The sequence below is a fragment of the Cyprinus carpio genome, chromosome A24, assembly GCF_018340385.1.
Source record: "Cyprinus carpio isolate SPL01 chromosome A24, ASM1834038v1, whole genome shotgun sequence".
Classification (NCBI taxonomy): Eukaryota; Metazoa; Chordata; class Actinopteri; order Cypriniformes; family Cyprinidae; genus Cyprinus; species Cyprinus carpio.
The window spans coordinates 1,873,125-1,884,527 of NC_056595.1; the positions used below are offsets into that span (position 1 = coordinate 1,873,125).

General features: G+C 37.5%; 1 protein-coding gene and 3 long non-coding RNA genes across 4 annotated transcripts; 2 read left to right on the plus strand and 2 right to left on the minus strand.

Annotated features, from left to right (window-relative positions):
• Positions 1-493: 493 nt before the first annotated feature.
• Positions 494-2,588, minus strand: LOC122135488. The gene is made up of 3 exons (XM_042714938.1): positions 2,376-2,588; positions 1,728-2,090; positions 494-1,627 (listed from the first exon to the last, which is right to left on the minus strand). The coding sequence occupies exons 1-3, from the start codon at positions 2,482-2,484 to the stop codon at positions 1,116-1,118; spliced, it is 984 nt and encodes a 327-aa protein (XP_042570872.1). The 5' UTR covers positions 2,485-2,588; the 3' UTR covers positions 494-1,115.
• A 4,749-nt stretch (positions 2,589-7,337) lies between these two features.
• LOC122135310 lies at positions 7,338-8,508 on the plus strand. Its single transcript, XR_006153433.1, has 2 exons — positions 7,338-7,387; positions 8,475-8,508. It is a non-coding gene; the product is annotated as an uncharacterized LOC122135310 (long non-coding RNA).
• Positions 8,509-8,663: 155 nt separating this feature from the next.
• Positions 8,664-9,405, minus strand: LOC122135308. Its single transcript, XR_006153431.1, has 3 exons — positions 9,302-9,405; positions 8,955-9,197; positions 8,664-8,855 (listed from the first exon to the last, which is right to left on the minus strand). It is a non-coding gene; the product is annotated as an uncharacterized LOC122135308 (long non-coding RNA).
• On the plus strand, positions 9,348-9,979 carry LOC122135309. Its single transcript, XR_006153432.1, has 2 exons — positions 9,348-9,424; positions 9,642-9,979. It is a non-coding gene; the product is annotated as an uncharacterized LOC122135309 (long non-coding RNA).
• Positions 9,980-11,403: the final 1,424 nt, after the last annotated feature.

Here is an 11,403-nt window from a genome sequence, read left to right on the forward strand (position 1 = left end):
GTCGTCTGCAAACCTCAGGATCTTGACAGAGGGATCATTAGATGTGCAGTCGTTGGTGTACAGGGAGAAGAGCAGTGGGGAGAGAACGCAGCCCTGAGGAGCTCCAGTGCTGATTGTACGGGTGCTGGATATGTATTTTCCCAGCCTCACTAGCTGCTGCCTGTCTGTCAGGAAACTGTTGATCCACTGACAGACGGAGGTGAACACAGAGAGCTGAGTTAGTTTGGGCAGGAGGAGGTTTGGGATGATAGAGTTAAAGGCCAAGCTTAAGTCCACAAACAGGATCCTCACATAAGTCCCTGGTCTGTCTAGATGTTGCAGAACATAATGCAGTCCAATGTTGACTGCGTCGTCCACAGACCTGTTTCCTCTGTAGGCAAACTGAAGAGGATCCAGTAAGGGTCCAGAAATGTCCTTCAGGTGAGCCAGCACCAGTTTGTCAAATGACTTCATGAGACGTTAGAGCCAGAGGCCTGTGGTCATTTAGTCCTGTAATTTTGGATTTCTTTGGGATGGGGATGATGGTGGAGCGTTTGAAGCATGAAGGGACTTCACACAGCTCCAGTGATCTGCTGAAGATCTGTGTGAAGATGGGGGCCAGCTGGTCAGTACAGGATTTTAGACATACTGGTGTAACACAATCAGTGTTTTTCAAATTTTCTTAATGATGATTCAAAGGGGCATTGCAGTCTTTTTCAAGTCTGTTGTTAATTGACATTTTGTTTGCCATTGTTATTCTTACTACGAACAGATTTATTTGACCTTGTACAGTACAATATGCTGTTTTTAAATTAATTAATAGAAACAATGGCATGGTAAACAGCATTCAAAGAAACACTTTATTGTTCTAAAATCTAAAGTGTAGGGAGACAAATTTATAATGATTGATAAACTTGTAACTGCCTGTTGAAGCATCATTTTTTAAGTTTTACACATGAATTGTTCTGTGTGAAAACACATATCTGTCACTGTCTGCTGGTCACTTTTAATGCTCTTCAAAGTGATTTACTTGTAATGGTGGTGGTGATGCTATTTATTAGAATATGTAATCAATTATTATTAAGCACTGTAAGGTGCTTATGTAAAGTGGTTTCTAGGTATTAATTAGATGATGATTAGTAATAGAGGTCATGTTCAGAATTATTGGGAGAGTTGCATAAAGCCCGTATTCCTCCAATATTCTCCCTCAAAGTATTTATGAAGCCTGGTAAACCCTGACTATAAAGGAGACGATTCTCTGCAACATTTTCTGCTGCCTTTATCACATCTTCCATGGCATTTATCACAGGCTCCCAGAGGATGAAGCTCTGAGTTTGTTTCTCCAATACAGTGAGACTTTCATTAAGAACAGTCAGAAGGGTCACAGCTCTCCTGACCGTTTCCTGAATATCAGCTGTGAACTGTAGATGCTGCTTCACCTCTTCAGTCTCCTTCTCCAATTTATTTAGCAACTCAACTGTCTCTTCAGTCTCATTCTGTATGGTAGCGATCTTGGATTGGTAATCAGACACCTTCATGCTCTTCTCATTCACCTCGGACTCCAGTTTTTTTAGCTCATTTTCAACTTCCCTGATAGCGTTTGAAGCCTTAACAATTTCACTAGCTCCCACAGACATCATTATTACACCTAGTGGAAAGCAAGAAATCTTATCAGCCACAAATATTGGTTAGTTGTACTTGTTAAGATGATGATAAAAAGTAGTAGTGGATCAGAGAGGATTTCTCACCAGGAATCCATCCGATAATTGGTACTGCAGCCACTGCCGCCCCTCCAATTGTTACACCTGTGCCAGTGTTATGTCTAGCTTGCTGTCTTTGTAGTTCATCTTTTTCAGCCTGTTCCAAAGCTGCTTTAGAATTCTTTAATGATTCTTCAGCAGAGTTCTTCTCATTGTGTAATTCATCCATGGCATTGCATTTTTCTTTGTTCTGCTGCTCAGCATTTTCTTTTTCTTTAATAAGTTGCTCCATGCATTCTTCTAAATATTTTAGTTTTTCCTTAATCATTGTTTCTGAGTTTTCCAGGCACTGCTCAGCATGCTCCATATGCTCCACATGCATCCTGATTTGTCCATTATTACTGCACATGCATTTGCACTGAAAAAAATAAATAATAATAATTATATATATATATATATATATATATATATATATATATATATATATATATAATATATATATATATATATATATATATATATTCATTGAATATACAATTTTTTTAAAGGTATGTGGTTGCAATCAATTTATTTTAGCTACATTTAAATAAACAAATTTAATTGACTAACTTTCAACTAAATTTGTTTATTTAAATGTAGCTAAAATTAATGGCTTTCTACCATTTACCTTAAAACAATTTAGTATAATCTTTTTCAGTGTGCTGCGATCAACTTGTGCATCCAAGAGAGACTTGGAGATGTTACAGATAGAGACAATCCCCTCATTTAGAGACCCAACAACACTCTCCATAGACTGCAAATCCATAACGCTGCAAGTTTGAAGATAAGGAAAGAGAAAAACATTTCATTTTTAATTCACAGCAACATCATATCAATAATAGACCATCGTTCACATTTAATAAAAGCAATACTTTGTGAATACAGACTAGATTAAACTTACTCAGATAAGTGGAACTGTCTGAATTCAGCTGTAATAAACAAAACACAAAATAAGAAATATTAATATTATGTATCTTTGATGAAACAGTGCTGTTGACTTCTGTAACAAAATTTTGGAGTAATTGTAAGTATTACCATTTTTATTTAATTTGAATTCACAACAACTCAACAAATTCAAAGATATTTAACATTGAGATAAAGAAAAATATCTTAAGGTAAAGTGAGCCAATTAGCCAAGGATTAGCAATATTACACAAGTGTCAGGACTCCAAATTGTGACTAAAACGGTCACATTTGCTTTTAATGTGATTTTAGCCGGTTTGGGAAGGTTTAGAATTATTAAGTATGTGTGAGGGAAGTGTTTTGTAGAGTCGGCACGGCTCTGCCCATTATCTTCTCACCAGTGCCGAGACCGAGCTGACAGTGCCACATTTCAATCTGAAAGGGCCCGAGTGCGCTTGCTTTCTGGGTATATATTTACGTTATAACTGAAAAATCTAAATGTAATGCCGCTTTTTTTTTTTTTGCGATCACATCTTTTGTTACATTAACGTATTAAACTGAGACGATGCGCATCAAATTTTAGTGGAAAAAAATAGTTTCAAACAGTCTCCGCCGCGGAGCAACGCTGACACACCTGCTAAACGCAGCTCTGTTGTGCAGCGCTAGAGAGAGAGAAATGACGGATATGAAAGTGGAGAAAAACAGCGTCTATTTCATGCACAACTTAAACAAACTACAACAAGTAAAGCTGTCAGTTGTGTAGATATTGGCAATATCATTTACAATAATTACTAATATGGCTTCTTCTTAACAAGGTCTATGCTGTGTTCTGTTAATGCGTGAACTTCATTATCTGAAGCGCACTTGCCGTACCAGTTATCGCAAAAAGCTTTGTGCTTTGTCACTTTTTAATAAACAAAGTACCAGCTTAAAAAATTATTTGAAATTCATAACGAAATTCAAACAATAAATATGTTTTGGCCCTCTTTAATGCAGCAGGCGCGTAGCTTTAGCGCCTCAGTTCAACCAGCAAGTGAACCCATTTAATGTTTCACTTTACTACTATAGTACATAATGTGTTGTGTTTGCCCTTTGGCAAGTCTTCCACTTTAATATAATGAAATAAGGAGACTGACGTAACTTCAACCTCGGTTTACTTAAACCATCATGAACCACAAGAATCACGTAATACACATTAGTCTCGCGATACTGATGACGTCACACAGTGTAGCCGAGGCACTAGGCTTAAGGTGTGTTCGACATCGGCTGCGGCTGGATGCAACCGATCGGCAAGAGTAGCCGCGTATCGCAAGCCGTTTTAGCATTTAAAACTTGTTTTTGACTATCCATAAATATAATTTCGGATAGTCACAATTGTAATTCCAGATATCTATATTGCAATCATGACTCGTCGTAATTGGAATTAAGATATCTAGCCTACAATGTGATTATGACTAGCCGTAATATGCATTGAAGATATCTACAATGTCATTTTGACTAGTCATAATACACATTCCAGATATCTACAATGCTATTACGACTAGTCATAATCTTCCATTGACTTCCATTGAAAAATATTTGCAGATATCTTCAAATTAGTTTTGACTAGTCGTAATCCCAATATCTTTAAATACAATTTAAGATATCTTTAATTCAAATTTTTTAAAGATATCCAAAATACATTTGTAGATATCTGCAATTCATTTTTGACTATTTAAATATTTTTTGAATTTGTATTATGACTATTCAAAACCCATTTAAAGATATCTGCAATTTAATTATGGATATCCAAATCAGATTTTTGACTAGGAAGAACTATATTTAGAGAGATCTGCATTTAGCTTTGTGACTAGGCGTAATTGCAATGTAGATATCTGGAATTAACAATTTGACTAGTCAAAATACGTTTATAGATATCTACAATGTGCATGCAAATACACCTTTGTTGAGCCCCACCTTATACGTTTTATTTAACCAATCCTAGCTTGGAAACTGTTGTCATCCGCAGTTTTGTCTAAGAGTTGTATAATAAAAGTCCTGCGTCTTTGGGTGATTTAAAACTGTTTTATACAGAAGTAATTCAAAAGTATGGAAATAAAAATGTAGCTGGAGCATGTGTAAAAGTGGTAGGCTATACAGAGAGGACTTAAATAGGCTTTTGAACCTGTTTTATATCGTAATGTTGAGACGTGTGTGCTGTGGATTAAATTTTGTTAGCCTTTATTTACAAACGAACACATGTATAAACCTCATGTCAGCCGTTGCAACATTTAATATAATGTTAAAAGAATCCGTGTCTATTTACACTAAGTGCAATCCTGCCTTTTTGCCAGAGGCTAGTTACACTATCGCCCACCAACATGTGATTGGAATAGTCAACACTCATAAACGACGCAAACTCAGTATCAGTTGTAGTGGATTAGTGGTTAAAAAGTGTGTGCTTTTTGACGCAATCGACCCGAGTTCGCGTCCGCCTTTTGCCAAATATTTTTTGTCCTTTTTCAAATCTCATATCGTATCGGAAAGGCATTTATTTTCAATAAAAATTAAGGAAATAATTAAAAGGTTGAAAATAAACATTGGGTAGGTGTAGGGAGGGCTTTATTGTCCCAGTAAGGTGGCATCTATTTAAAATGATCATTTACACTTACCAAGTTATTATTGTGTACTGTTTTATAATGTACTACAATACTGAGGTGCAGATAATTGCCATTATTTGAAATAAGTAGTATAAATAGCAGAAAATCTTACTATTTTAACATAGTGTAGATGTTATTTGTAATTATTTGAAATTAGTGTTATTGGTAGATGGTTATATGAAAACTGTAACACTAAGAAAATATGCTATTTACACCTAGTGCAAATAGCCGCTGCATAAAAGAATACATTGGCGCTCATCACTGAACACAGCAGAATATCATCATCATGGACCTCTTGCTAAAATTCAATACAATACTCCCACCTTGTGGGCTATTTATGGAAGCTCTTTTCCGCCACTACATAAAGAAATTAATTAATAAATTAATTAATAAAGAAATAGCTACTTTTTATCTCAGTTTTATATATATATATATATATATATATATATATATGATATATATATATATATATTGTCTCGCATTGTCTATATAGCTATCACAATTCTGAGAAAAAAGTCAGAATGAATGGTAAGATAAAATCTGCAAATTAGGCCTACCTTCATTTTTTTAAAGGTAGGCCTATCTTTCTTTAAATAAATAAATAAACATTGTTTTTCATTGTCTAAATATATAATAAATAAATTCAGACGAGCAGTTTGTGATTTTCTGCCTTTATTGAACATTACACTATATTTGGTCTGTTTTGCAACATGATTCAGTTAAAACACAGCGCTATACACACATGCACGCTGGAGAACTTTTACCACACAAGGCTGCATCCAGATTTATTTAATAATCCATGAAGCACTTCATCCAGTAGCTTTTCTCTCCGTGACAACAAAAGCAGACTTTTATTATGTTGTTAGCAGTTAGCAGAGTAGGCGGGGAGGAGCTGAGTAAATTTATTCTGACGTCACACAACAGCATTTCGACTAGGAGCAATTGCAATTCAGATATCTTAAACTATAATTGTGACTAGTCGAAACTGAATTAAAGATATCTCTAATTACATTTGTGGATGTATGACGCGTCTATTGAAGATATCTATAAAGTAATTACAGATATCTTAAATTGAGTTTTGACTAGTCATAAAGTATTTAGAGATATCTTTAATCCGATTTCTTACTAGTGCAATTATAATTGCAGATATCTCTAATTGTCATTGTGACTAGTCGAATTATAATTATGACTATCCGAATTAGAATTGTGACTATCCGAAATTATATTTATGCATAGTCAAACCAAGTTTTAAATGCTAAAACGGCTTGCGATAGGACACGATGTGGCTCCCGTAGTTTGCTGCAATTACGTCAGTCATGGCAGATCACGTGGCGTTTGCTTACTTGATCGCAGACGAGCTGGAAGCAATAGAAAATCCATTATTTTTGCAATACATTGAGCACGATGAGCAACGAAGGTGAGTAAAGGTTAAATTTAAAAAGTATATTTTTAAACAAATTATAGACACATTATCAATTTAGCTTTAAAGTTACTAGACCTATACCTAGAATCGGAAAATTATATGTTGAATAAAAATACTGTATCGAAAGTCTAAAGTCTTTGCAATGATGTAATGGGTGTTTTTTGTAATCAATAGCTCTTGTTGCTTGCCTTTTAACAATAATTGTTATTATTTTGGTTTAATTAGAGAGAATGACTCATTCTAACAAATAAATAATTGAGTTTTACTCAAATTTTAACACTTCTGTATAGACTAATTATTTAATTAAAATCCCTATTCAACATAAAACACTGATAATAAATGTTTGACTAATGTTACATGTGTGTTCAGGTAGGCTACATGTACTGTATATAGTGAGTACAATTCCTCTTGTAGAATGGTTCCAAAAATAGACAATTTTGTGGAGGAACCTGTCCCTCTCTACAGTCTCTCAGAATTTAGAAGTCATTTCAGGCTTTCCAGAGAACAAGTGGAGGTTTGTACTGGACTGGTTAATATAAAATTCATTGAACTATTACAAGTGTTAGCATGTTGTCTTGATTACCTATTTTTCTACCTTTGCAGGATGTCATCACTACCCTTGATCCTGTGTATATGAATTTACAGAGACCAAACAGACCAAACTGCCACTCACAAACAGTGTTCTTGCCTGCCTTTGGACATTGGTGAATCAGGAGTCATATCGTGGGGTGGCAGATAGATTTAACATGTCAAAATCCACTCTTGCCAAGCATCTCCATGAGTTTTGTTACAATATTAACACATACATGGCCCACCACATATCCTGGCCCAGAGGTCAAAGGCTGGAGATGTCAAAGTTAGGGTTTGACACAGCAGGTTTCCCTAACACTGTATGTGCAGTAGATGGGTGTCACATTCCTATAATGAGACCCCACTGTGATAATCCCCTAGCATACATGAATAGGAAACAGTTTTATTCTGTAAATTTAACTGGGTTTTGTGACAGTCAGCGGCGCTTCTGTCACATTAGTGTGGGTCACCCTGGGAGTTGGCATGATGCCAGGGCATTTCGCTTCACAGAAGTTTGTTGTGATCTTGAAGAAGATCCTCATTCACTTGTTCCACAGGGAATGCACATAATTGGGGATTCTGCCTACCCTTTGTTGCCTCAACTTATGAGGCCTTATAGAGACAATGGCCACTTGTCTGCTAGGCAAAGATATTTTAACAGAAAGCTCAATGCAGCTCGCGTGGTCATTGAGCATGCATTTGGCATTCTAAAATCTAAGTTTAGGAGGCTCCATTACCTGCAAATGAGAAGCATTTCTAATATCAGCTCAGCAGTCTCAGCCTGCTGCATTTTGCATAATCTTTGTTTAGGAGCCCTGTGATCAAGTTGTTGTGGTAGGTGATGGTGTTGATGATGAACCATACCCCCAGCAACCCCACAACACTAATGCATGTCATTATAGAGACCAGATTTGTGGCCAGATCTAACTTGTATGTGTATACTTAACATACAAAACAAAAGATGAAAAGTAAAGATTTGAATGTTCAGAAATATTCAACAAATGATAAAACAAACAAACAGATTTTGTGTTGAAATTTGTTTTATTGAACAAAATTAGTTTGTCATTAGAAATTGTTATTTGGGAAAAAAAAACATAGGACATTTTGGGGAAAGGTGTAAATCAAAAGAGATAACATCTTTAGATTATAATTTTATTGGGGTTCATGTGGGTTCTGTAATAGATGCATAATTTGCTCTTGTCTTTTCCCCATGTTTTTTAGCTCCTCCACAATTGTTCCCAAGCTGGTCACCATCTTTTTTTCGAAGGACTTTCTCCGCCTCTCCTTAAGTCGCCGCCATCTCTCCAGATCTGTCCTTACCAGGGACTCAAGCACAGCAGTCCTTCTCTCTGCATGCTCTTCATAAGCGTCCAGGAATTGTAAGGGTTGTGGTCGTCTTTGCCTTCTTGTGATGTTGTTTGCATTTTGTATGGTAGCAGTTCCTGGCTGTTCATCCATACTAGCACCTACCGGCTGGTCTTGAAGAGAAGACGTTGTGGGCCTGCTTGTGGAAGAGGTCTCTTCCAAACCCAGAGGTGTGGAGTGAATGGTGCCAGGTGGTGCAGTACCGATCCCCGATGACCCAAATAACTCATCCATTAGCTGGTGGGGGTGGATGTAAAATGAAAATGACCAATGTTTCAGTCTTGTAACACATGACAATGTTATTTCAGAAACAAAGCAAAGCAGCCTTCAACTTACTGTATAGTACTCCCAGGTTATCTTCCCTTCCCCAGTTGCACGGCGCCTGTCTTTCACTCTCTTATAAGTAGTTAACATGTTTGCTAGTTTTTTTTTTTCGAATTTTCTCACTTGACAAGTTGTAGCCCTTTAGTGAGAATAAGTTTTGTATTTTTTTATAGAATGCCATTTTGTTCCGAAAATAAAGGAGCTGATGAGTTTTTGTAAAGTCCAGTAGAAATAGTGTCATTGTATGTGTTATTTCTGTAAAATGGAGGGGATAAGGAGAGAAATAGATCAACAAAGAAAATTATGTAATTTAACAACAGTATTGCCATTTATCTTCCTTACAGTATTTGATGCAATACCTTGAGATGCATGCCTGTCTGACTGGAAGGAAGGGGATGAAGGTTAAATGGATGCTGAAGGGTTTCCACACACTGCACCAGGTTGCAGAGTGGAAGGTGGTGGGTCCTTGACAGTAGAGGTAAGTAGTACAGGGGGCGTAGTGGTAGTAATGGGGCACTGGCTGGTGGATGGTGGAGGTGGTACAGGGGGCCTAGTGGTAGTAATGGGGCACTGGCTGGTGGATGGTGGAGGTGGTACAGGGGGCCTAGTGGTAGTAATGGGGGCACTGGCTGGTGGATGGTGGAGGTGGTACAGGGGGCCTAGTGGTAGTAATGGGGCACTGGCTGGTGGATGGTGGAGGTGGTACAGGGGGCCTAGTGGTAGTAATGGGGCACTGGCTGGTGGATGGTGGTTTCACAAAACTGAGGTTTAGGGGTGCCGGCGACCTAGTGGAGGTAGTGGGACATGGAAAAGGAGGCTGGAGAAGCTTTGCAGCACAAGCTGGGCCACTGAGGAGAGCTGTTTGGAGAGAAGATTGTAGATGTGGTCAGTGTCACTCAAGAATTATTTCCTGTATATTCTTGTTCATTAAGTAAATGTGTACCTTTTGTTTCAACAGCTGATACTTTCTCCATGACAGAGGAAAGGAACATTTGATCTGGGGGAATAAATGATAAATAAAACACTTGCACAAATCATTGGTGACTTGTAATTATTTCACAGTCATATGTTTTACTTACCATTTTGCATCCTTTCAGCGATGTCCTTGGAAACCGTTAGCATGACAACATTGCCTTTGTTGTCTAACACATTAATGGTTACGTTGTCCATTTTGTTGTGTGTTACACAGGGTAATGCAGGTTCTTTATATATCCTAAGGAACCATGGGACCATAGCCAACACCTGTTCCATTCATTATTACTTATAGTTAGCAACAACTGCAATTACCATTTTAAGTCCACTTTTAGTTTTGGCTCAACATTTGTATCAGTGATTTCCATTGTTTTCATGATTTAGTGATTAAGTATTTCTATGTATTAATGGTATTAACACGCGTTTAAGATGTGTGTATAAGTGGTGTTTTGGAAGGGTGTCTTCCAAAACAAGATAACATATTGGATATATACTTTAGCAGTATGACATGGGTGTTTCTGCTAATACAAAATGATAAAAGTAACCTATAAAAAAATTCTCTGGTGGGTATGTGTTTTTTAAGAAGGTTTCAGCAACAAGATAAACAAAATAAACATACACAAACTCTATATTAACAATAAAGTAAATACAGTAAAACAATATTTAATAAATATGATTTATAAGATGAAGACGACATAAAAACGTATTGAACTGTTTTAAAAGTCCATATGAGAATTTCTGAAACTGAAGTCGTTGCAATAAACTTGAAACGCACGTCATCGGTGTCATCAGTGAATCCAGCCAATCGTGGATCAGTTGTGTCGTCATCAGAACCTGTGCAGCCACTCTTCAGAAGCTGCGCTGGCTGAGTTCTCCGGCTACTCTCGAATCGCTCTCGCGGTACTTTGATGGCACACGTCACAGTCACGTGGCGTCAGCGCTGTATCAAGTCGGACAAAATTTCTAACCGGCATGCACTGCTTCAAGTCAGCCGACGATCGGTCTGCGCAGAGCTGCATTAAGTCGAACAAGCCTTTAGGCTTGTTTGAGGTGAGCAAAATCTGCGCAGAACTGATCACCAGTGATCACCGCGAGATGCATGCCGGTTAGAAAAGTTTCCGAAGGCTTGTTTGGGATGCGCCTCGCCTCGCCTGAAACGTAGGCGAGAGTAGGCGGCTGCAGTAAGGGGAGGGGTCAAAAAAGACCCTTGAAGTCGGACACTTCCTGAATCTCGCTGTTTTGTCGCCTGCAAACGTCAGCAATGGAGGAGATCGCGTTCGCACTTTTTATCGCAGATGCAGTGGATGTAATCGAAATACCACTGTTTTGTCATCATGTGCATCAATTCCTTTGTTCTGCTGAACACAAAGGAGGAAATTTAGAAGAATGTTTGCAAACAAGCAGGTTTCTGCCACCATTTCACGTCCATAGTATTTTTCCATACTATGCAAGTCAAAGCTGTTTTGCAGCAAACATTCTTCAGAATTTC